Source organism: Lonchura striata, chromosome 13 (assembly GCF_046129695.1).
Source record: "Lonchura striata isolate bLonStr1 chromosome 13, bLonStr1.mat, whole genome shotgun sequence".
NCBI classification, from domain to species: Eukaryota; Metazoa; Chordata; class Aves; order Passeriformes; family Estrildidae; genus Lonchura; species Lonchura striata.
Genome location: NC_134615.1, coordinates 11,338,862 through 11,364,872, shown reverse-complemented (window position 1 = coordinate 11,364,872; position 26,011 = coordinate 11,338,862). Strand labels below are relative to the sequence as shown.

Sequence of the window (26,011 nt, the reverse complement as noted above, 5' to 3'; positions counted from 1 at the left end):
GGCCAGATGTCACATTACTCATTTGTGTATAATTCTCTGAGACTTTATTAATTTCAGGACAAGATTAGTCAGGAAATTTCAGAATAACAATTGAACAAACGATCTTACCATATGACATCTGAAAGAAAAAACCTTAGAAAGCCTGCCAATCTTCTTGTGGGAACAGAGGATATAGCAACATTTTTTCATTCTATAAAACATGTCCGTTAAATATTTACTAGTCTTGTATTTTCTACATGTGGCCATATCCCAAGCAAAAGCCCTCTACCTCTCACTAAAGTATGCTTAAGAACATTCACTGCATATGCAGTAAGAGTTTTAAAGGATCCAGATGTGAATTAGAAAAACAACTGCGTCCATTATAACTGAATTTCAAACTACTGGAGTAAGATCAAGCAGGAAAGCTGTGGTTTATTCCAGAGCACCACCCACACAATTCTCTGGGTAGGATACCAAATGACAGGAATGTAACCAGCAAAATGCAAAACAAAGCTGTCACATCTGATTACACTCCCAGTGACGGAATGGACAACAGACAAGAGGTTTTCTCGATCTTCACAACCTCTCAAAATAAACCTTATATCACTGTAAAGCCATATATATCATAAATTTTTAATTCTATATATCATACATTTCTAATTAACAACTCTTTTTTTTTTTTGGTATAAAACATCACTTATAAGTCAACAAACTTGAGGAATACTTACAGGACTATTTTGTGGGAATAAATTAAAGCTTCTCTTTTGAAATAGAAACAATTTAATTTTGCACTCCAGACTTCAGAGAAGTGAAATTTCAAGATGCACTGTTGAAGAGGTCTTGGCAGAAAACAATACCTACACAGCGCTGTTGAAACAGCAATGACTGCAGCTTAAGTAATAGCAACAAATACACTATTAACTTTTAAGGACTATGCAATCAATGTTGCATTTAATTTTGAAAACCACTTGCTTGCTTTGGGAGCACTCCCACGCAAGGCAAATGGGCAACTTCCAGCATTTCTAGAAGGTCAGAATTTCTTATTTTTGACCTGTAATGGACAATATATTTTTTTTTTCCTTAGAGTTTTAACCTAATTATAAAGTATTCACTTTCAAACCTGGTGAGCAGGTTTAGGCACTCAGTCAGTAAGGCTGGTCCTGTCGCAGCCTGTGCAGGACAGGACCATCACTGCCGTTTGCCAGGGCACAGGAGAGACGTGTCCCTTGGATGGGTGCAGACTCCACACACCTCTGCCAGCCCTTCTTCGGGGAGACGCACCCTCTGCTCTTCTCACTGGTACAGATTTAGGCACAGGTTCCCACACTCCAGGAACAGCAGGCCTTTGTCTCAGACTGGGGGTCTGTGCTGAACCAGAGCCTGTCGTGCCCGGCCGGCAGCAGCAGCCAGGCCGGGGCCACATCGCAGCGAGAACCTCGCCGGCCCCCTGCCATCCAGCCGGGAGCAGAAGGACAGACACAGCCCCCTCCCAGCCTGCCACGGCCCCTCCCGCTGTCCCCTCCGGCCCTGGCACACATGGTCACGGCAGGGACACTCTGTGGCACCGGGCTCTGCCAGCACCCGGGCTCACAGCTCGGGTGGCGGAGTCACCGTCCCTGGGGCGTTTAGGGACAGACCGGACGCGGCCCCCAGTGCCAGGCCCTGGTTGTCACGGTGGTGACCGGTCACAGGAGTGACTCGGTGGCCGCGGAGGTCCTTCCCAGCCTCAGTGATTCTGTGACTCCGAGAACCCTGCCCAAGTCTCCGAAGCGCTGCGCGGGCCCGGGTTCCCGAGGGCGGGATACGAGGGACAGCGATGCGGGCGCGGCCGCCGCAGGCCGGGAGCAGGGGCAGCGCCGGGGGAGCAGCGGGGCGCTGCTGGGCTGAGGGAGGCAGGGCGCGGGAGATCGCGGCAGGCGCAGGACAGGCGAGATTCAGACTCGGTATTGGGGGGGGGAAATCACTACTCGAGTGATCTGGCCTTGGAACAGGCTGCCCAGGGAAGTGGTGGAGTCAGCATCCCTAGAGGTGTTTAAGAGGTGCGTGGATCTGGCTCAGGGTGATGTGGTTTAGGGGTAGTTTAAGGTTTCTTCCAGCCTTGAACATTTTGTGATTCAGTAGGAAGCCGCGAGGGTTCTGGAGAGGCGACGCTGCCCGGGGAGCGGAGGGGGCTGCTCACAAGGGGAAATGCCCCGAGCTCTGCCCGTGCGGCTCGGGGATCGCGGCTCGGGGCGGACCGCGGCTCGGGGATCGCGGCTCGGGGACCGCGGCTCGGGGATCGCGGCTCGGGGATCGCGGCTCGGGGACCGCGGCTCGGGGATCGCGGCTCGGGGATCGCGGTTCGGGGCGGATCGCGGCTCGGGGATCGCGGATCAGGGATCGCGGATCGCGGTTCGGGGCGGATCGCGGCTCGGGGACCGCGGCTCCCGACCCCGCGCTGCGCCCGTGCCAGACCTCCAGCGCGCCAGGGGGCGCTGCGGCCGCCACCGCTGCTGCGGGCCGCGCGGGGCCGGCCGGCACCGCCTCAGCAGCGCGGCCTGTCCCGGGCGGGCCGCGCCGGGGCCATGGGGAAGAAGCACAAGAAGCACAAGTCGGACAAACATCCCTACGAGGGTGGGTCCCGCCGGGGGTGGGCGGGCAGAAGCCGCCGGGCAGCGCGGCGCGAAGCGCCCAGCGCCGGGGCGGTCCGAACGCTCGGGCGGCGGCGGCGGGGCCCTGGCTCGCCGCGGGCCCGGGCCGGGAGGTGCGGCGGGCTCGGCTCCGCGCGGGGACGGGCGGCTGCAGGGGCTGGAAAGGGCCGATGGGGCGGTGAGGAAGAGCAGTGATCGCGCGGGGCTGGTGGGGACGGGAGCGTGTTTCACCTGGTGCTCACACAGCCTGTTTCTCTGCTGATTTAAGAATACGTAGAAAAGCCACTGAAGCTGGTGCTGAAAGTTGGAGGAAATGAAGTTGCTGAGCTCTCCACTGGAAATGCAGGACTTGATTCCAGCCTCTACGAGGACAAATCTGAACATGAAAAACACAAGGACAGAAAAAGGAAAAAGAGAAAGAAAGGAGAAAAACAAGTTCCTGGCGAAGAAAAGGAGAAAAGAAGGAGAAAAGTTAAGGTATGTATTCATGCTACTGTATTTTAGCAAAAAAAAAAAATGCTTTGACTTTCTCTAGGTATCACAGCCAAAGGTCAGCAGACATAACTATAACCTGTATTCTTAAACTGGAATACATTCCAGCCTCTGTGTGTGAGGCGTTCCTGTCTCATTTTTAAATGATACACACCAAATAGCTGTCACATTTTCTAAATAACTAATTCAGTGATACAGTGCATTGCATGGCTGAATTATTTCAGTGTCCAGCAGATGGAGACAGTACATAAAGAATACAGAATTTTTAGGCACTTGAAAGCTATTCTTATTTTTTTAAACTTTGTGAATATGTCTTGAAAAATCTAGAGAGCATTATGTACATTAATAATGCAGGCTTTGCAGGTGCTCTTACATTTCCATAACAATCTTTCCAGGAGGATAAAAAGAAACGAGATCGAGACCATGGAGACAGTGAGGGAGAACAGGAAATGAAATGTCAGACCCCCGTCAGAATGGAATTGTCACCAGAGAAACCACTGACAAGCACTTTATCCAAGCAGGAGGGTAGGGGGAAGAAAGAAATTTCTTTTGCTAATTCATGTTTTCTGTAATTGACTCATGTTTTATTGTTGTTTGTTTCTGTAGCAAGTGACTTGGCATTTTGTGCCATCTCAGTGTTTTTCTCGGACAAAAGTTTGGTATTGGGTTGCTGTACACTTTTGCAGCGTGGTATCTGGTACTTCTGTCAGAGTGAGCAGAATGTCAAGCAAGGGCAGTGAGAAAAGTAGATCCCCTGTAGGTATTGGGGGGTTTGCCATGGTATTCTTTTCTTTACACTGAATTGTCAAGGTGCATCAGTTTTGTTTGGTTGATTTCTAATATCTTGGAAGTGCAGTCAGTTCTGCCTCACACTGTTTCTCCCCCTCCCTTGTTTTTGGTCTAGAGGTGGAGCAGACACCACTTCAGGAAGCTCTGAATCAACTCATGAGACAGCTGCAGAGGTAATGTCTGTGCTACAGGCTTTCAGAGATGTGAAAATAGCATCCAGTAAAGGAAGGGGCACACACAAAGCTGAGTCAAAATATTATTGGTAAATATATTGCTAAGATGGCTGTTGTAGGAATTTAACTGCTAGTTTAAGAAAGTGTAATTAGAACTTCTCTTCAGCTTAGGCTTGTTGTGAACACCTCCAGTTTCAATCAAGTACATAGTAGTTTTAAAAAGCTTTCAAAACCAGGAAAGTTTTCCAGCAATGTGATGCTTTCTTTAGTGGAAGCTTTTGAAAGGAAAGCACAAGAGATTATAATTACCTTGCCAAAGTTTCTTTTACCTTGAGTTCTCCTATTTTAGCATTATTTACTATAAAAAGGAAGTATGCACTTGAAAACTTCAAGCGTATTCTCTTACTGTTTTACTAACCACATGTCTTTTGGTTAAAACAATCAAGTCTACAGTTCTTTCAAGTAGTCTTTTATTTAAAATAATCTTTCTTGACTTTAAGAGTATCTGCATCTTGTGCAAGAGTGGTTGAAAGATCTTTCCCTTTAGCTGTCTCACGAGACTGAGCTTGAAACTTTGCAAGTTTTCTCTTATCCATAAATTTTCAACACCTAGGCGTGGTGTTAGTTTCAAGAAACTTAAACTATCAAAAGAAGTCTGTGTTAGGTTTGGTTCCCTTTCTGTGCATACAAAAAGCAGCCCTTTTGATTTTGAACTCTGTCTCTTTCCTTTTGGTAATTTCTGAGTGAGCAGTAAATGAGAAGATTATTCTTATATTCTATGTATTTCTTTTATTTCTTAATTATTTCTACTATGGTATAGAACACTTTTGTTAAAATCTAAAACTTTTTTAGAAATTGTTTTTTCATCTTCTGGGGAACACAGGTAGTTATCAAAATATAGAAGGAATTTCTGAAATACGTTTGTAGTGCTTTTTTGGTGTATGGGTCTGCATATGAGATCTTTTCAACCTTGAAAGGGAAAGATTATGCTGATGCAAGCTATTTCTCTCTTTATAGTTCTGATTTCTTTTTAGCTTAGTTATTTCCTTTGTATTTAATTCCAAACTCAGTATGTTCTTTGTTATAAGTTGAAACATAAAAAAAAAATCTTTCATTTCTTAACAGAAAGGATCCAAGTTCTTTCTTTTCATTTCCTGTGACTGACTTTATTGCTCCTGGCTATTCCATGATCATTAAAAACCCAATGGATTTTAGTACCATGAAAGAGAAGATCAAGAACAATGGGTACCAGTCCATAGAAGAATTAAAGGTGATGCTTTGAATTTTGTTTTGACTACAGAGCTTATGCTCAATTGACTTGAGGGCTAGTATTTTATGGGAATAGAAAGATGCCAGAACAAATCAGTACTTGTGCCTCAAGAAATGTTTCCCCTTGAATTTTTGTGGGCAAGAAAGTTCTGACTGTAAAAGAGAAAACTCTTCTGGTTTGTAAATGTGCATCTCAGAAAGATGCAGATGGTTTCAGGCTTTGTGCAGGATTGCATGGAATCTGGCAGTTTGTCCTTCAGCCCGTTGTTTTACATCTGTTACTTTTTCCAGGCTAGTCTGGTCATAGAGATCAACGAGTGAAGGCACTGTGAGCTTGGTCCTGTTGACAGCAACCACTTGTCCTGGTGCTGTAGTGTGCCTAATGAATTCAAGTGCCTGGCTTGAAAGCCTCCTTGAGCTTTTAAAAGATGTGGGGCCTAGTTTTGTTTTGTTTCTTTGTCAGAAATACTCTAGTTCTTTACTGGGCTAGATGAGGACCTGAGAGGTGTAATTTGTGTGTAATTAAAAATTAGGCATATGTTAGTTAATAGTATTGGTTGTATTTTTTTGCACATTCTTCTTTAGATCTCCAAAACTTAAGAAGAGCATTCCCTGTTGTAACAGCTGTTTCTGGTTAATTTTAACTTTGTAAATAAATGAGAATGGGATAAAACAGATGCACCCATAGAGGCTGCAGTGAGTATAGAAGTGCAGTTTCTAGCTCACTTGAATTTCAAACAAGCATACATTTCTTCATTGTAACTAAAACTTTGGAGTAGTCTTTGTAATAATTTAACTTTGCACTGCAGCTTTCCTTTGTCTTTGTTATGTTGCTTCACTTTGTTTTAATGACTGGTGATTGACCAGCAGGTGGGTAGTTGTAGCTAAGAGGGCTTCCCTTAAAACTTGAAAAACTACAAACAGTACTGAACACTTCAGAGTATTTCAAGGATGTTTGTTGGGCTGATAGATTCAGGTCTTAAAACAGAGTTACATACTTATCCCTGTTTACATTTTTAATAGATTTCTTAAATTCATTCTTTAAAAGTGTTTGTCTAAGTTTTTTTCCTAAAGCTCAAGACACCCCATGAATATCAGTATAGTACACTGTAAAATTAACTCTCATTACAATATTCTTCATGTTTGAACAGGATAACTTCAAACTGATGTGTAATAATGCAATGATTTACAACAAACCAGACACCATTTACTACAAAGCTGCAAAAAAACTGCTGCACTCAGGGATGAAGATACTTAGCCAGGTAACAAAAAACCTCAACCAAAATATTAAAAAGTATACTGATTCTTTGTTTTTTTGATCCCTTTTATCCCTTTTACAGGGATCTCTTGAAAATTGATAAAACCTTGCTTGGTATTTGTCCACTGCTTGTATATTGTAATATATATAGTACATTGTTTTAGTAATGCTGCTAGATCAGTCAGTGTGTAGAAACAGTTGAATTTAGTATTTCACCTTCTAGACTCCATTTATGTTTGCTAGTGTAAGAAAGAAAGAACTCTAATAAAATTAGTCTCTATGGGTAGGTTATAAAAAGATTCATTGAAGCAGCAAATAAAAGGATTTTGATGTTATTCAGGAGAGAATTCAGAGCCTGAAACAAAGTATAGAATTCATGGCTGACCTGCAGAAGACAAGGAAGCAGAAGGACAAGACAGAACTGCAGCAAACTGGGGAAGAGGAGAATGGTCCTGGGAAAGACAGAGGAGAACCTATGGATGGTGACACCAAAGCATTCAAAACACCTAGCAAAGAGCACAAAAAGTGAAGTATTATCTGAGTCATTATAGGATATACCTTTTAAATGCTACAGAAACAAGATGGCTTAGGCTCCAGTGGATGTGGGTTTCTCTCTGATCCTGCTTAGACATTTTCATCTCAAGGGATCAAGAGTTACATAAAGCATCTTCATCTACTAAAACCAAATAAGTTTAGAATCATTTATGATACAATCATTCTTGAGTGGAGGTAAACATGTACTGTTCATCAATTCCATTCCTTCAATTATTTTCTGGTTTAGTGTCCCTTTCACAGACACTGTGTAGTTTTGGAGAAAGCCTGCAAACATGAGTTTTTAAACATTTCGGTACAAAAAGCTACATAGCCAATTTTGATTACTTTTTGTCTGTTTACATAGTAGTTGTATTTGAAACATGGAGCTGCATAGCTACAGCATGTGTACTTTCTGAAATAGCTATTTGCAACTAGAAATATCAGATATGAAGATGGCAAATATTTAGGTAAATAAATGCTGGATATTAAAATTAAGAGTATTTAATATACTAAGAGTATCTTAGTTTTCTGGGAGACCTTTACAATTATTAACATAGCATTTACTGATGTAAACTTTTGTCACATGCCTTCCCCAGCTGTATTAAATACAGTCATATTCAATAACACTCTTTTTTTGTTGTTAGTTGTTCTGTCTACAAAACCAGGTAGAGAGTTGGCTAAAACTATTGTCACAGTAGCCTGTTGTATTATTTAGCCAGTTGGTGTTCCAACTTCCTGAGTTGTGTGGGTATATTCACAGGAAAGATAAAGACCTGCTTGAAGACAAATTACGAAGCAATAGCTTGGAAAGGGAGCAGGAGCAGATTGATCGGATTGTTAAGGAGTCTGGGGGCAAGTTAACCAGGCGCCTTGCAAACAGCCAGGTGAGCACTGGGGGGTTTGGTAGCTCCTTTCCCTTTTCCAGAAACCAGGTGGCCTTGGCCTGTTACACCAGCTGAAACCTGATACCTGCTTTTACTGCAGCTTACACCATTTTACACCATTAATCATCTATGTAACATCATAAGGTTTAAAAGAAAGTGCTATTTGAATGCATGCTGAATTTCATCAGCAGAACAACTTGTGCTCAAATTTTCAATAAAGTAGTAGAAAAGGCTGAAGAGTAGAAAGGTCAAAAAAATAAATCTGACCTGCAAAAATCTCGTAGTTCTGAAACAGACACATACCTGATCAAAGGCTATTAATATTACAGGAGAAGAAACTCAGATTGGTAATGCTATGCCTGTTTCATTTTCTGCATTTTTTTGTCACTTGGCCTCTGCAGAAACACTAATATTTATCATAAAATCTTAATTCTTTGTGCCTATACCAATAATAAAATTATCTAGTGAAAGTAAAAAATTAGAGCAGCACTCAATTCTCAGTGACTGATTTCCTTTCTTATTCCTGCAGATAGGACAGTTCCATTAAATGTTTTCATTAGTTTAAGGACCAGGAATTTCAAGTGCTATGTAAATTAAAATAGTCTAATCTTATTTCAGTGTGAATTTGAAAGAAGAAAACCAGATGGTACAACAACTCTGGGCCTTCTTAATCCTGTTGACCTCACTGCAGGAGGTAAGTTGGCATGGTTCAGGTAGCAAGTGACTTCTACATACCTGGCATCCCTGCAGGGGCAGATGAGCAAATCCTGGCCGAGAACTGAATGCCTCTTTGCAGCCTGATAAAGATCTGGATTGGAAAAGCTGTGGCTGGGGGATCACGTAGATAGGCCTCAGCTGTGGCTGTTGTTAGGAGCAGCTGGTGGGAGTCCTCAGTGTTGTTGCTTCTCTGATTTGTGTCAGCTGTTTGTGGAAGCTGCAAAAGAACACTTTTGCTGCTGGAGAATTTCCCAGGATCCTCTTATTTCTGATCCATGTACAGAGTGCAGTGTCTGCTGACCCAGAAGGTCACAGATGTTTTAGAACTGGGAACTGTCTGGGTCCCAGATCATTAGCATGAAGCATTTGGATAGGAAAGCACTTTGAGAGCCATGTCCTGTTCATTTTGCATTCTTAGCTGTGAGTATTAAATTAGTTTAGTCATCTTCGTATGCCTTCTCTGTTTCTGTATTTTGATATGTCCTATTGCAGAGCCAGGTTACTGCCCTGTAAAGCTGGGAATGACAGCAGGAAGGCTTCAGTCAGGAGTTAATACATTACAGGGATTCAAAGAAGATAAAAGAAACAAGGTTACTCCAGGTAAGTGCTGATTTTTTTAAAAAACAATACAAATCCTTTTTCTTATATAAACAAAGTGTATTGATCTTGCTACTAGCACACAAATTTGGAACTAAGGATTTCTAAAGATAAAGCACATTATTAGGTGTCCTTGCCCATGGCAGAGGGGTTGGAACTAGATGATCTTTAAGGTCCCTCCCAACCCAAACCATTCTGTGATACTCTGCATCCATTACACAATTAAACAGCACATCACAGAGTGCAGCTTAAGTTACACATACAAAAGGGACAAGAGATTTACTTTTTATCTACACTGAGAAGAGAAACGGCCAGATAGAGAAAGGTTTTTGGTAGCTGTAAAAGAGTAGGGGTGAGCCTGAGAACCTTTTTCCAGCATCAGACTCTTCATGTTGTGCTGAGGCACACAGTTGTATTAGTGACATATGTGCAAATACAAATGCATTTGATTGAGATCTTACTAACAATTGCTAGTTGTCAACAGATGGTATTCTGTGAAGGCCTTAACAAATACATTCCTGCAAAGTTTTTTCTTGAGGATTGTTTTACAGCCCCTTCTCATTTCTAGCTGCATGCAAAACAGGGTAATAATTAATACTATTGTTATTCATTAGTGACATACTTGAATTATGGACCCTTCAGTTCCTATGCACCAACATATGATTCAACGTTTGCCAACATAAGCAAAGAAGATTCTGACTTAATCTACTCAACATACGGGGAAGACTCTAATCAAGGATCTTCCAGGTAATCCAGCAAGCAAGATGCACAGTACAGCTCCCATGGACAGAGGCTGTTATGTGCAACTCTCTGCAGGATGGGCTGGCTTTGCTGTGGAGTGATGGCCCCGCTGCCTTTATAGCTCACAGGGGTTTGTGTAAGAAACAAACACTTCAGCAGAAGAACCTGCCTCTAAAGTGAAATTGGCCGAGATGGAAGAATTTTGATGCTACTGATTCCTAGGAGTACACTGTCTAAACTTAGTTGTATTTATAACTGAAAGACTCATGTTCAAAGCCAGAAGAATACTGAGTTGTACAAATGTTTATACAAACTGATGGGGTTTTTTCACATTAATTACTGCCTTGAATGAGATAGTTTTGTAAAAATAATTCTATTGGTTTATTATTCTTGATTGTAAAAATTTCAAAACTCATTTGTTTTATGAGAATTTCACAAGTAGCCAGCACAGTGATATAAATTTTTAGGAAAGGGAGGAATACTTTAGTACATAATGTAAATGTGAGGGGCCTGTGCAAGTTTGCTTTCATGTTGATGCATCTGCCTGAGACACCACACTTCCAAGTTTCCCAGTGTCCCATTCAGAATGGATTCCTCAGCTACAGAAGGCAGGCATAGTTAAACTAAAGCAATCCATTTGGCTCAGATCCTGTGCTATTTTTTGTGTTTTCTGTGATGTACATATTGGTTTGACCTTGCATAACTTCTTTATGTTAAATGTTTGATAAGAATGTAATTACCTTAACTATCTTTATTCTTTCAGTATTCAAGATTTTTTTATGAAATCCCAGGATTATCCTCTCTTAATGGCTGATAGTTTGCTGGATGTTCTAACTAAAGGAGGACATTCTAGAGCTCTCAGAGAACTAGAAATGGTAAGAGTGGATTTGTGTACTATCTCGTCGTTGGTTTTAGCTCTAAAGCAAGAGAAGGATGATGCTAATCCTCTTGATGGGTATCCATTTAACTGATAGAATTGGAAGGTAAAGACTGATCCTTGACTCCAGTGGCAGGATTTTCTGGAAAGGAATTATTGTATTGTTCATTAGTGACTATTAACATATTGTACATGGAGATATAATTACCTATTCTTTGTCCATTATCCCATCCCATTATCACTAACTCCTATTTCAAGACCAGTAAGCAGTTGTTTAAAAATGACGTGATCATTGACAGGCTTTTTTTTCCATGAAAATTTTATTACATTCCTAGCTGCCACTATTTCGTTCAGGTGAATTAATAGGTAGTTTTTCCCTTTACTTGCTACTGTGCTTTTAAACTCAAATGTGTGCTATGTAAAAATATTGAACAGTGACTTCAAATTCTTAGGAAATTCCAGTCCTGTCCATGCTAAACATAAGTGGTATCTAGGAGGCTCACCTGATAACCTTAATTGACAATCCAAGAATTATTTGAGAATCTTCTCAGAACAGTTCCTGTTAACTAAAAGTCTTGCTTTGAAGTTCAAATCAGTGCTGGCTATTGAAATAAACAGATTGTAGCCATTTACTAATGGGTCAAATATTACCTAAGTTAATACTAGAAAAAGTTAATGGACTTTTTGCCTCAGCTCACACCTTTCCTTAGCATTACATGCTTAGCTCTTGTACCCAGTAGTGGCACTGGCTGTCAGGGCCTCTTATTCTTGGCAGTATTGAGAGAAATACAATTACATACGGAAACAGAAAACATTTCAGCCTCTAATAACCAGCCTTCCTCTTCTTCCTGCACCCCAGTAAATAGTCTCTGATGTGACATCGCTGTGAACTTTGCAAAGATAAAGGAAACCTGAGCTGAAAAAATGTATTTCAGTAAACATTAATACCACAAGAAAGACCCTAAAAATTAGCTGCATTATAACTTGCTTTACCATGGAAGGAATTAATGGCATTGGATACTCACCTAAAGTATGGCATCTTGTAAGATTTTACTCTGAATTTAAAAGAGTCATTTTAACGCCTTCTTTAAAAATCCTTTATTCAGCCATGTGAGGAAGCTGAAGGCCCACAGGAAAGAAGTGATGCAATAAAAGATGTAAAGGTAAATTTTTTCTTTATTAATTAACTTCTCCAATCCAGCTGTACAAGCTCACAGATGTAAAATAGCCTAAAACTTTCATGGGTGTACAAAAACACTGAGACTTTGACAATCTGCAAGTCTTGGAAAATGGTATGTCCCTTTGTAGGCATGAGGAGAGTAAGGTTCTCCAAAACATTAAGTTTTAACTATATGTTAAGAGAACTGGAAGCAAATGCTTATGTATTTTTGTTTGTGGTTCTTCAAAGCTATAGCTTTGTTTCTATCTTAATCTGGTTTCTTTTAACATGAATTTGTAGTGTGAGCATAAGATGCCACATGATATTAGCAATCTTTGAGAAGTTCTCACTTTGTGCCCCTTGTAGGCAATAAATTTTAGATCTCAAATCATTCTACCCAAACTTTGCTCAATTAGGGAAAGCAGTTCTAGGGCCAGGGCTGCTCTCCTGCAGCCAGTGCCCAGATTGCTTTTAAATTTTGGCCTTAGATCTTTGATAAAATATCCTTTAGGTGAGCTGAAGGAATACCTAAACTGTTTTTTAATTGGGATGCTGCTCTTAAGTTACCACATCATTTATGCATATTCCCAGTGGTTTTGGCAGATACCATTTGCTATTTGCATATAAAATAGAATGAGTAAACAATAACTGTAGAACAGTAAGTTATACATGGTATCTTTTCAGCTTTCCCTCTGTATGTTTACTTTTTTTGTAGAGCACACTAACCTTACCTTTGCATTCTGATCTTCCCCAGATAATTTGGTTGTTTCAAGGCTGAGCTAAGTATTATCTAAATTATTACTTGCTGATTTTTTTTCAGATTATGGAAATTGATATTGCTGCCAGGTTGGACACTGCTAATAGTGACAGACTTACAGCGCTAAAAGCAGTTACAAACTTTGGTATGCCTATAGAAGAGTTTGATTCTGAGGGTGAGTCTTCTTGATAGTCATAGTTCTGATATATATCTGTAACTCCTTTAGTTTCTCAGTCACAATATTTTATATCAAGAAGTAAGTAAGTAGACTTTATTTAGATCTTACTAGTCGGACTTCCTTTTTCTCTTTAAACAGAGGCTGAAATCTTCCAGAGGAAACTCGATGAAACAACAAAGCTGCTCAGAGAGCTCCAGGACGCTCAAAATGAACGACTGAGTACAAAACCACCCCCTAATATGATCTGTCTTCTGGGTCCATCATACAGAGAAATGCACTTGGGTAAATACACTTTTTCTGATCATTCTTGCAGAATTGAGAAGTCCCAGCTGGTATCAACTCCAAGAAAAAAAACAAATCTCAAGGGCCATAATGTAGATTATGTGCTCTGTTAGGCCTAGAGGATTAATTTAAACTTCTTTGAATTTAAAGCCAGATGAAAATCTTTAATAGTAATTACAAGTATTTCCTCTTTATTCCTAAATGTCCCTAGAACTGACTGAAGCTTCTGTATGCTGTGGGATAGACAATAGTGAAATACCAATAACTCCATGAGTTTTGCAGTGTCTTTGAACAGGGCTCATTTAAATACTACCAAGTTATTATTGCAAGGCCAGCTTTGGTCCAGGATGGATCTGGTTATCAGTCTATTGAGTTACACTAATTAATACCAGTCATATATTCTTTAGTTATTTGAGCAAACCTGCTGATCCCACAGATCAATTACACAGCTTGTGTAAATGGCAGCCCTGTGAGATAGGACTTGTATGCAGGGTACCTGTTTGGCACGTAAAACTGACTTGTGCAAGACTATTCATGGTCTAAACTAAACTACATTGATGTGATTAGATAAATTCCCCATTACTGAAGAAATATGACCAAGTTGGTACAGTCTAAACCAGATCAAATACTATATTTTTTTATGGTTCACTACTTACGGCTTCCTTCTTAAGGGAAAACCACATTTGTAGGAACAAGAACAGTCTCTCTTTATATCCAAAGCTTTGTGCTGAATCCCAAAATCCAGCTATTACTAACACCAGTGCTGTGTGGGTGCCACCAGCCCTTTCCCAGCTGCTGCATGTGTGGCCCAAGTTTCATTAACTTACTTTTTAACTTCTGGTGTTTCCTGATGGCAGCAAGCCTTGGGCAGCAGCTGTTTCATTCCTCCTGATCTTACTTTGTCTCTTGGTTCCCAGGATGTCTTGCATGGCTGCACACAGCACAACACAGCTCTTCTGGTTTAGAAATATTATTTAACGTAGTAGCCTTTGTACTAAATAATTGAACTGTTTGCAGGGTGATTCAGCAATTTGGTTTCTATATATAGGATATAAACACATCCTCTTATCTGTTCCAGCGGAGAGAGTAACCAATAACCTGAAAGAACTTGCCCAGCAAGTGACTCCAGGTGACATTGTCAGTACCTACGGAATCCGGAAAGCAATGGGAATCTCAGTCCCTCTGCCTGAGACAGAAGACAGCTGGGTCGATTTGACAGAGGGTGAGTATATGAAAACATCTTGTAGCATCTGTTCAGCGGGAACAAAACTACATCTGCAAATCCTTAGACTGGCTTATGGTGGAACTTGTAGTAGTATGGTTCCAGTTTTCAGTTCTTCTCTCTTTATAAATTCTGTTTGAAATGGAAAGTTGCTGCCTTTGGTTTCAGTCCAATATGAATCTTTTGTGTGTATGGAACTTTGGTTCAGCTACACTGGTTACTTTACAATCCATCTTACAGCACTGCCAGATTTTAAATCTCAGTAATTCATTTAATTTTAGTTTTTCCATTTTGCGTGAGGTTGCAGGAGAGGAGTTAAAATGTCTCACTTGCTAAAATGAGAACATCATGATTCCTTCTGCAGGCTGCTGGCTGTGCACGCCTTTTGCTTAGTTTGGCCAGCTGTTGTGTTTTGGAAGTTGACAGTGTGAGTTCAGCTCACCTCCTCCAGCAAAAGTAGTGGCTGTTTTTGCTGGATTAGAGAGTCTGGTCAGTGGAGTCTCAGTGCCAGACCCTGTCCTCTCCCATTTAGAACATGCACAACAAAAGAGCACCCAGACTTAGGGTAGGCAGGGAGAATTTCCTCTCACGGAACATAATTCACACAACAAATTTACTCAATCTGTGGTTTATGAAAGTTTTCATTAAATAGCGTTTTAACTGAAAGAGCAGGATTAATTCAGGAACTCATTCCTATTTTTAAGGAAAGTGCTCAAAATTATTGAGCCTTTTCTATAACATTACACAGAGGCCTTGTAACAGAACCAAATGAAACAGGATTTTCTGGGACTGTTGCAGAGCAAACAGCTAACACAGAGCTATCTGCATAAATAGCAAATGACCTGAGGCGTGCTCTGCTGTTTATGCACATCTTCACTTGAGTGTTCTGTGGTCAGTGACATGCTATCTGTTGTAAACTTTCAGATTTTGAAGAGCCTAAAAAGACCATCACTGTCCCTGAAAACGAGTGTGGTGCAGTTATAAGCTGAAGATTGTGTTCCTTACAGCTGTTTGTTTGATTTTGTTTAAGAACCAGGTAAATGTCCTTCAGGTGCATTCGCCTTGTGTTTATTGTGTGTTAAACTACTTTTGTTTATTAAATTTTGAAGCTGATGGCTTTTGAAGGGTTTGTATTAGTTACTTCTGCTATGTAAATGCACTAAATTATTCTTTTTGCATTCTCTAATATTTTTTAACTCCTCTGCCACATTTAAGTTTTCCTAAATTTCCAAGTGTCTGGAAAAGTCAAAGGATAATGAAAACGTGCCTATATACGGTGCAGGGACTCAACCAAAAGTTTCTAGAAGCAATGTATAGACTTGTCTCTGAGTCTGGTTAGTGCAAACAATTAGTGTCTGAACTCCCCCTTTTTAAAATTACCGTGCAACTCTCATGGACTTGAGGAAGAGAAATAAACTTTTATACAAAACTGATGCAGTGTGGTGAATTAACAAAAGCTCAGCTTTCTGAATGTGGATTAATCTCCTCTTAGAGAAACCTTGCTGTGTACTTAGAGTATCCTAAAACTAGAGGACAAGCTCAGACCCATGACCAGAAATGAGACTAACACTGTCAGCAAGTAAAAGTACCCCATGGATGTGGTACAGTCATCTCTGAGACACTCAGGCAGACAGTTCTTTATATCGGGCAGAGGCATAAGCAGGTACTGCCAGATAATTAATGGTTCTAGGCTTATTTCTCAGAAAGCCTTCTCACATTGAGACAGTTCCCTGTTCACCAGAGGTGCAGACCAGGAGCACAGCTCTCAGGCACAGACAGCTCGAGCATTGTGGGGGTACAGGTGCAGCCTGTGACACACCCAAGGCTTTTCCTGTGGTCCCCATTTGCTCTCACACCATCACAGTGCTGCACATGGCTTCTACCACTACCAATGAGGCATCCTTCATTATTTTTAAATGTTGCTTTTCTTTCATCTGCGATTCCAGTATAACCCTGGAGTCAAGAGGAATGAGCTGTAGGGTTCCAGCCATTGCTGCTGTGTGCAGTGGCAGGGAACTGAACTAAGAGATAACTTACAGGCCAAACAGCACCCTCTCCCCTCAGTCTTATGGCCAACATCATCCTTGCTTCCTTCCTTCCTCTCTAAAAATGCTGCAGAAAGATTTGTTTTTAGACTTTCACAATTACTAAAATACATTGCAAAATTTTTAATTGTCAGTCTGGGTTTTTCTCCAGCAGTTTCACTTGTCCCAGAAGACTTAATAGTCACCACTAGAGTTTTTCAATTCTAGGTAATAGCAGCTGAATTATTACTCATAAATAAATGAATTTTTCCATTACTGTTTAAATAACTTTCAGGCTACAAGAAAAAGACAATATTTAGGGCAAATGTGCCAGCCAAATCCTTACTGTCTCTGTCCATAGCATGTCATTGCCCATCACTCACCTTATAGATGGTGCAGTAGGTAGCTGCCAGTGACAGAAGAATTGGCATTTCTCATCAGCTTTAGAACATGTAGATATCACTAAGCATTTTCTACTGGCAATATTTTTTAAAAATATAAATATTAAGTTTAGTTCATGAGTAAAAACAGTCCTATTAAGTCTGCAGCACTATAAAAATATAAAATATAAAAAATATACCTCCTTTTCATGGGTCCATCAAAATAAATGCTAAACTAAACACATTTCAATGAGTTTTTTATTTCATAGTAAAAACAAAAGTTTGTTCTTTAAAACAGATTTCTAGTTCCAGATGTTATTAGCTCTTCAAATTAGATACAGTGCCATTTTTTCTATTTAAGAAAAAAATAATGCTGCAAGAAAGATTTTTCCACTGAGATTCTTTCCTCAATGTTAAGTTTCACAGTTCACTCTCAGAAGGACTGCTGAAAACAATTATTTCAATACAGTTGCTTCTTAAGTTGAACTTTTTCTGTGGTTGAATATAGTTCTCATATTGTAGAGTTCCAGATCTGGTGAGAAATTAGTCATCCTCTTTTTCAGTACACACAGTTTCTGACTTCTCCAAGAAGGCTGTGCACAGCACACCAAGTGAGCATTCTTTTTAAACCTGCAACCAAACCCAACTCCTTCCCCTTTGGAAGCTGCAGCTCTTCCTGCCACTTCTGCAAATGAGGTTGAGTTGAAGTTACACCCAAATAAGTTACCAGCCTGACAGGCAACACCATGTAAACAAAAGTATTTCAAAATGCTGGTACAGACAGCAAATGTTCTTTCATAGATAACTTACATCTACAGTCTAGTAGTTCTGTGAACAGGAGCACTTCAGAGCCAGCTCTATTTATAGGCATAATCATTTTTCAAAATAGATTCATGAGGCAAATGGTCACTTTACCTAACATGACATGACGGACTGCTTAAAGGAGCCTTTGACACATGCATGGTCCTGTAAAACAATAAATAAATCAAATGCTTGCTGAGCACCTGTAACTACAAATACACAACATACAAGAGTAGCAAAAGCTGTTTGAAGGTTTATTCAACTACAACACTGACTTGCACTAACATGACAGTGAGTATGACCCTTCTTCAGCAGAGCCTATGTGTGAGCTAGACAAAAATTCAGGTTTTCTTACATGCTGTTTTCTGTTGGAGACTACTACACACATATATTTGATCTACAAAATTGATAAAGACTACAAGTACGATTTTTAATCCACAGTTGGACAATATTTAGGTTTGTTCCTGTCTTGAATATAGTCACTTCCTATTCTAAAGAAACTACACAGTAATTAGAAAGCAGCAGTGAAGCACAGGACTGCTTAAACACTTGTCCAGGATGGGTTGGTACTAAACCCAGCAGCATTAGGAAATGCTGTTTGTAGGGGAGTAAGGCTCAGCCAAACAGGAGTTGTACTCACTAATCACTGTGCTGTCCAGCCCTGACATGGTATATGGGGAAAGGGGGAACCCATCCTTAGTAACAGACATAACTGGGCACAAGATGTTAGCCTTACAAACTGCTATCATCTCCACCAACAGCAAACAGATTAACAGACTGCACTAAGTAAAAAATGCCATAGAAAAATGCATAGAAATTAGCAAAGGACACTAACCGCTTAAAAACCTTACAATCTAAACTAATTTACGTCATGTCCACAATGATCTTATGAATGCTCTACTCATACTTCCAGTATTGAGGTTCTGCTGAAACATTTCATTATGAATACATTTTTTCCATACCTTCTTTATAACCCTCAAAACCAGTTTTTGAAAAAAAACTGCACTGCCTTTGAAAGGCATAGAAACCAGCCAGTAGCTAGTCAAATTGTAGAAATAAGAACAGAAAAAAAAACAACCACTACTGACACAGTTCTCTTTATACAGTATCTGCTACTGTTTCTAATACTATATTAGTAATTCTGTTCTTCAGCTTCCCAGAAATTCAGAACAGATTATTTTTTCTTCCCTAAGTGCCCTCAAGAACACAGCACAGAATCAGAATTCCTGCTGGGATCAGCAACACCAGCTGCTGTCAGAGCCTGACCCTGTGCTCCTCACCATCACTTGTACTTTTTGAAATATAAAAAATTCAAGATTTACCATGACAGAACAAAATGCACACACAGATACTAATTACAGAGAAATACAAAGGAGAACATGTAATATAATGTAAACACGCTGAACTAGATGAAAGTAATTTCTGAACAGCTCTTGGTCATGAAAACATCTGCATAACACAAGGTACTGCTGTGGAGGAGGCGAGGGTGGTGAAGTGACCCCATACTGTGCAATTCAGCTTTTTTTCCCAAAAGAATTCAGCACAGTTACCATGTGACACACTTGAGTTTCCTTGTATTCCTCTTCCCATTATTCAGCTGTCTTCTGCTGTGCAGTCTGTTCAGCATTAAAAGCAGGATACGCAGTGCCCTCAGTATCAGCACACACGTCAGGACAAACACAATACTGTAAGCAGGTGTGTGCCAAGCAGGCAGTGGAATGTTTTAACATGGGAATGGCTTCTACAGTGCATCCACACCGGCTGTCACTGAGCTGCTAAGACTCCCAGTGTGAGGAAAACAACTAACTGAAAATGCTTCATGGCAATTCCAGATAAATCTTCAAATTACTTCAGGAAAAAGTAGTCATTTTCAGACTGACAGTTGTGTATCTTCTAGGAACCTCTCAGAATTCTTCATTATTTAAAAAAAAATTCTCTCATCTTGAGATGTAGAAGAGATAGGAACAGTATATACATGTTTTTAGAATAATAGTCCTTCACATAAGGAGGGAAATTCTACGTCTTCACAGAAGGGAGGCAGATCTAAGTCTATTTTGATTAACTTCATTGTAGCCTCAGTTCAGTCCCATGCCTTGGAATTTGGCTGTCTCAGTGCAAACAAAGTAAGTCCTCAGTTCTCCCTTGCCTTTGACATTAATGAGTCCCCTACATTCACATGAGTATCCCAGCTCCTGTAGTATTTTGCTTGTTTCTTCTGTGACCTTTGTGTGAAAAAAATTAGAAAAGCTTGTGAAATTCTTCTGATTATTCACATTAAAGCAAAATTCCACAACCAAATAGAAATAATGCCTTAGACATTGCAAGGCTCATAGGTTTACCTGGATCTTGCCAAGCTCCCCTGTGCTCTCCATTCGGCTGGCAACATTAACAGTGTTGCCCCAAATGTCATACTGAGGCTTCCGGGCACCAATCACACCAGCAATCACTGGACCATGATTGATCCCTACAGAAACACAGGAAGCTGTCATTACTGAGGGAAAAAGGGATGTGATTGTGTTAGCTGTAGATTCAGGGAGAAAAAAACCAAAACTTAACTGCAACACCTTTCCAGTAATCAGCATTAGTCCTCTTCTATAAATAATCACACTGAGGCTCAGGAGATGTGAAGTGACTTACCATTGCAAAACAGGAAGTCTAGGGCACAAAGCAGAATTCTTCCCCTTCTACTTTTAATATATAGAAATGAGCATTGTAATGACAATACTGTCTTTAGTCAACAGTCACTAACAGGGTACTTCACTTTTCATCTATATCTTTCATTTCTTCCAAAGTCATCCAGCTACACTCTTCCTGCTGCTCCCTCCAGTGATGAGAAAAAGCCCACCCGTGGAAGAGCTTGGCCTGTCTGAAAAGCTGACCAGACAATATTGCCTTTGGCTGTTCAGCACCTGGACCTACCTCATCCTACCTACTTCTCACTTGTGTGGGCTGTGGAGTTCCCATTCCCCACAGACAGAACTTACCAACGCGCAGGCGGAAGTTGTTAAAGGAATGTCGGTTGATGCCATCCAGTTTACTCATCAGGGCAATTCCATACTCCACCATAATCCCAATGTGAGCATGCTGCCTTTCCCTATCCTGTGCAAGTCATAACACATGTTAATGACCAAATTACAACACAAAAGGCTGTGTCAGGCTGCTACTCCAAAGCAGCATTAGAAGTGACTGGAGTGTTTATAAGGATGAGACCACTCATCCTTGTAAATGCAGAACTGCAGAATTTCAAAACTCCATTAAATACAGCTGGGATGTCTGTGAGGCAACGAGAGTGATATGATTAAATTTTATAACAAATTAATGTCTGCCCTTTATGGTTTTAGCTTTAATTCTACATATTTTGGGCACATTATTATATGCATCTTAATGTCATACAGAAACCTGCTATACTGAAAATGAGCCAGAGAAATTAGTGTTAATTATTCTAGGTAACAGTTTCAGACCTAATGTGGCACTTGAGGATTCTCTTTCTGTGCCAGTTCTCAGGTATCAGAAAAAGCCTACTGTCCAGTTCTGAGATGGCCTTTTCTTTGGCTCCCATTCTTTGACTCCCCTATTTTTAGAGCCCTTCTGTTACACATCTAGGAATGTTAAACTACTGGAATCAAAGATGAAATAGGTAAAAAGTATGCTGGGATTACTGAATACTTTAATTCAAAAATAAAATGGAACTAGGAGGTAAATAGTGAATTCAGCAGGAGACAATACAATTTTGTCATCTTTTTCCACATTTCAGGAAATCACCATTCATTATGTACTGTTTCGTATCATGTTATATTTTGTTACTTTGAACACACCTATGCACCCCCAGAATACTGAAGGCAGATTCAGAGCAAACATACCTGGTTGTTCTCCTGGCCTGGTGTAACACTGAGACCAGCTGCTGCCATGTAAGTGCTTCCAATTGTTTTTATTTTCTCAACACCGCTAAATTTAGGTTTTAACAAGAGCTGTTTGAATGGAAAAAAAACAAGAACTTGAGACTTCAATACTATATTTCAGTGTAGTATTTAACTAGAAATCTCATACTGTCTACCATAAGCATTAAACATCTCTAACAATACTATCACTCACATGAAGATTAGATGAAATATTGAGGGTTAGTTTCACAGTTTTGCTCTACCTACTCAAAGGAGAAATGAAAGCATTGAGGTACTGAAAGTCCTTAAAGTCAGAACTTTCAAACCCTACTTCTAATGGATTAGATGATGCATGTGAAAATCCCAACCAGATAGGAAAATATCTTTCAAGACTGCAGTGCTGAAGTCAGATTATTAGTACAGCATAAAAATAGGTTTTCCCCCCTCTAATGCTCACAGATCTAGTGAAACATTTATTTTGCAGAAAATATGTAATCCAGTGCATTTTTGACAGAAGCTTAATTACCTCATCAAAATCAGCAATGATTTCATTTAACAGCCTCAAGCATTCCAAACCTTCTTTATTGACATCACATTCAGTGTAAAACACCTTAAAATCTGGTACCGATGCAAACATGACACAGACACAGTCGTAGGATTGATGGTACCAGTCCTAAAGGAAAGCAATAAACCCACACATTGTCAGCAGCCACATTCCCCCTCAGGTATTCACACTCATGATAATTGTTTGTAACCAGTAATCAAATTACAGCTTTCATATGAAGTCAGCCACATCTCTTATTCTATCAGAAACATTAACAAAGTGGATTTGCCTAAGGAAAAGCTAAGATTCTTTAAAGAGAGTTTCATCTTAAACATTTCTCTTTAAACATTTTCATCTACTTGGACATTATCACTCTTCTGAGATACAGCATTGTCCTCTCTGATGACATGCTGGCAGAATGAGATTTCTTTAAAAAAATAATTATTATCAATGAACTTCTCTCTGGACATACTGTCTGCTCCTCAACTCATTTCCCTCAAAACTGTGATCCATCCGCCCTGCTAAAACAGTGTCTTGGGAAAGCAGTAGTAGATCTCATTAAAATATTTGCCAAACTAAGTCTTGAAGCTGAACTACTAATTCTGAGAACAGATTTCAGGGACTGACACTAGAAATATTCATTTGTTTGAGGCCATCTGGTTAACAGATTCTTGGGTTTACAATGGTCTTGGAATACAAACAAAAGTCAAAAATTGCACAAATTTACAGTCTGTGTTCTTTTTCACATCATGTGTAATATATATCACAGAAATCCAATTTGCTGTTCTTCACATAGGAGAGGCTCAACACACCTCATTTCGTTTTTCTCCAATGAAATATGCAGCAACGTGTGCTGGAAGTACATTTTCCAGCAAAAGCCTGTTAACATTCTCCATAGTTTCAAATTGTTCATGTTCTTTTTTAAACTTATTTTTCCACAGACAATCCAGTCGACAGTAATAGTCAATCTGCAAAGAAATCAAATATGATAAATTAAACCCATAAAATAACTCACTGAAGAATATTAGGCAATTTTCTCAAGAAGTCTAGTAGCAATAGTTTCTTCAATGCCTTTTGAGCCTATATAGTTATGAAAAATGTGCTTTGAGAGCAAAGGTCAGAAAAATATGAAGCAGCCACTAAGACCAAATGTCATTTGATACCATCAGGTGTATTAACCAAAATGACACTTTAGTAATATGATTATTTTTATCTTGAATTGCTATGTTGATTTAGAATGAATACTGATATACAAATGCAGATAGATCAAAACTGGAAGAGCCAGGAAGTTCTCCAGGGCAACATCTGTGATGCAAACACTGTTGAAAACTAGAAAAATGTTCCCATCCTTTCATAGTAAAAACTCTTTCATCACCAAAAACTCATTATAAATGTGTTATCTGCAAGATCAGAATATTAAAACAAGATAAAAATATATACTAATTTAAAGCACAATTTCAAGGAACAATACTTTCGCATTTCATTTAAATCAACTTGCTGCAAGTAAAGGAACTAGGCAATTGCGTTTTAAATACATACCTGTTTTGCAAGTAAAACTAGAGTTACGTAAAACAGAACCAGATATAAATTAGTCATTATCCTTGGTTCTTTGATGAAAAACCTGAAAATAAGAAAGCAATACAAAGTCATCTGTATGCTTAAAGAAAATCTGCACGCTGGAGGGTTGGGGTGGGAGGTGAGGGGAAGGGGGTGTCTGTCCAGACTTGCACCACAGTGTCACTGTTCATTTGTGCCAGTGGCTGGCAGGGGACAGGTCCTGTCCTAACAACGAGAAAGGATTATCAGCCAGTCTAACACACGGAATAATGCATTTCACATCTTGACACACTGGGTGTTGAAACCTTGTTCAGTAGCTGCTACAGTGAGATGCTCAAGTAAACATGGCTTTATCTTAATGGAGCCATCTTAATTTCCATCAGACTGAGTTTCAGCTCCCACCCCACACTGCCCTACAAAAACACAGCCAACAAAACCTTGAGGTAGGAAAAGAAACTTTCTTATTTGTGGAAGGAAAGACAATAACAAATTAAAAGCCTGAATTCCTAAGACAAAGGCAGCAGTTAAATCATACCTGTGTCTGAATCACCACTCATATTTCATAGTAAGATCAGTCTTACCACATCTATTACTTTTTACAAATGCAAATTAAATTCTCATCATACGAATGATTAAGTTCACCCAAGCTTTTTTGAGGTGTGCTGACAGGTTACAGCCCTTGCAAAATAAATTTATTCTAATCTTCAGCAATGAGACTATGCTGAGGAACCTGAGAAAGACTTAAAAACTAATAGTAAACCCTTTGCATGTAACTTCTCTCCAGTGTTTTCAGTTTCTGCAATTAGATCAGGTAAATTGCTGTTATTTTCCAAAATACCTGCACTTAGGTTAGTACATGAAGAGTTCACCATCCTGTTGACAACCAAGCTTGAGCCTCAGACTTTTAGCAGTTTTTCTTCGTAATTTAACACAAGAGCAACCTTACTATGACATTTATGCTCTACACTCTAGTCCTTAATATAATCCAAGACTTCCAGGGATCTCAGAAGCCACATTACAGAATGTTTTCAGAGAACATGTCCTTTGTTTAAAAAGCATATGCAAAAAAAGGTGACACGGTCTAATAGGGTTTCCATGTTGTCAATTTTACAGAAAGGTCTGCAGTGTCTGGCTTACATGATTTTGGTATGTCAATATTCCAGTAAGTGCACAAAAATCTAACAGCTCCTTAAATGCAAAGGATGAGAAAAGGATGAGAAACTTTACAGTGCACCTGGTACTGTTGCCATAGTTGTCTTTGTGTTGAAGGGTATTAAAAATGATGAGGTAGACAGTCACAGCAATGGACAGGAGGAGAACTTTGAGTTCGAAGCTCATTTGAAGAAATACCGAGCAGGCAATGAACCCCAATATGCAGCAGTAAGCATAATACTGTAAAAGAGGAATGTAAAGAGCCTTTGCGTTATCCAGAACTTATGTCTAAGAAATGTTCAAACCATAGCAAATGCTCTGAGTTCATGGTCACTGCAATTTAAAGCAAAGAAATTACAATCACTTAAAGTTGTTTTGTTTTTTTTTTAATGGCACTAAAATTTTAGTTTACTTTTATAATTTGTTATGGGTAAACAAAAATATTTAAACAAAAAAATCAACATAAGTAAGCAATGCTAGATAAAAACTGAAGAATTGATAATTTATCTACTGAAGTTTATTAATTTTAGCAATTATTTATTTAAAGTTCAAGAGTAATCTCAAGTAGGTTCACAGCCCATAGAACCAGCACTGAACAAGTCCAGCACTCTGATCCTATTCTGACTGTGCTTTCCCATTGGAACCTAGAGCAGATACCCCATTCCCAGCTCCCACACCAGTAACACATGGAGACCATGACTGGTTTTCCAGCCTGAGACACAGCTCCTTAGAAGAACAGTGGTGCTAATAAGCAGTATCAAGCTATGGCCACTATCCCCATTATGGAATTACTGAGCACTTTGCCAGGGGAATCCCAGCTCAGGCAGGGGGTCCAAGGTTAGCCTGCAGCTGGCAGCACCAGACATGGCACCAAGTGTGTGGTGCAGACAGGACTGCTGCCTTCAGCCACGGGCACAGATGTGAGGTGCTCAGCTGGCATACTTCAGTCTACAAGCAGCTCTAAAATTACCTCAGCTTCTGCTCTTCAAGAATTCATTTCTCTTTATGCACAAAGTGCAGTTTTCCCACCTGTAATAGCACGGGCCTACTACAGAACTGTGAGATTCTTGGCTAAATAAATAACATTTCCACTGAAGTGAATGAAACCAGAACAATTTATGAGTGAATTCCTAATCA

The 26,011-nt window shown here is 39.9% G+C and overlaps 2 protein-coding genes across 2 annotated transcripts in view; one reads left to right on the top strand and one right to left on the bottom strand.

Annotated features, from left to right (window-relative positions):
• The first annotated feature begins 2,470 nt into the window (after window positions 1-2,470).
• Window positions 2,471-15,967, top strand: BRD7 (bromodomain containing 7). The gene is made up of 17 exons (XM_021536138.2): window positions 2,471-2,592; window positions 2,878-3,086; window positions 3,497-3,626; window positions 4,006-4,063; window positions 5,189-5,333; window positions 6,484-6,594; window positions 6,931-7,115; window positions 7,885-8,008; window positions 8,627-8,702; window positions 9,218-9,325; window positions 9,937-10,069; window positions 10,827-10,938; window positions 12,047-12,103; window positions 12,920-13,031; window positions 13,173-13,316; window positions 14,395-14,538; window positions 15,463-15,967. The coding sequence occupies exons 1-17, from the start codon at window positions 2,544-2,546 to the stop codon at window positions 15,525-15,527; spliced, it is 1,962 nt and encodes a 653-aa protein (XP_021391813.1). The 5' UTR covers window positions 2,471-2,543; the 3' UTR covers window positions 15,528-15,967.
• Window positions 15,968-17,182: 1,215 nt separating this feature from the next.
• The window catches only part of ADCY7 (adenylate cyclase 7), a 59,804-nt gene continuing 50,975 nt past the window's right edge, over window positions 17,183-26,011 (bottom strand). Inside the window, exons 21-29 of the mRNA XM_021536135.2 lie at window positions 24,957-25,114; window positions 23,705-23,786; window positions 22,978-23,133; window positions 22,148-22,294; window positions 21,604-21,711; window positions 20,728-20,842; window positions 20,083-20,207; window positions 19,294-19,965; window positions 17,183-17,908 (exon numbers count right to left, since the gene is read on the bottom strand). Coding sequence (XP_021391810.2) covers window positions 19,819-19,965; window positions 20,083-20,207; window positions 20,728-20,842; window positions 21,604-21,711; window positions 22,148-22,294; window positions 22,978-23,133; window positions 23,705-23,786; window positions 24,957-25,114 — 1,038 coding nt within the window. The 3' untranslated portion in view covers window positions 17,183-17,908; window positions 19,294-19,818. The remainder of the gene's footprint in view (window positions 17,909-19,293; window positions 19,966-20,082; window positions 20,208-20,727; window positions 20,843-21,603; window positions 21,712-22,147; window positions 22,295-22,977; window positions 23,134-23,704; window positions 23,787-24,956; window positions 25,115-26,011) is intronic.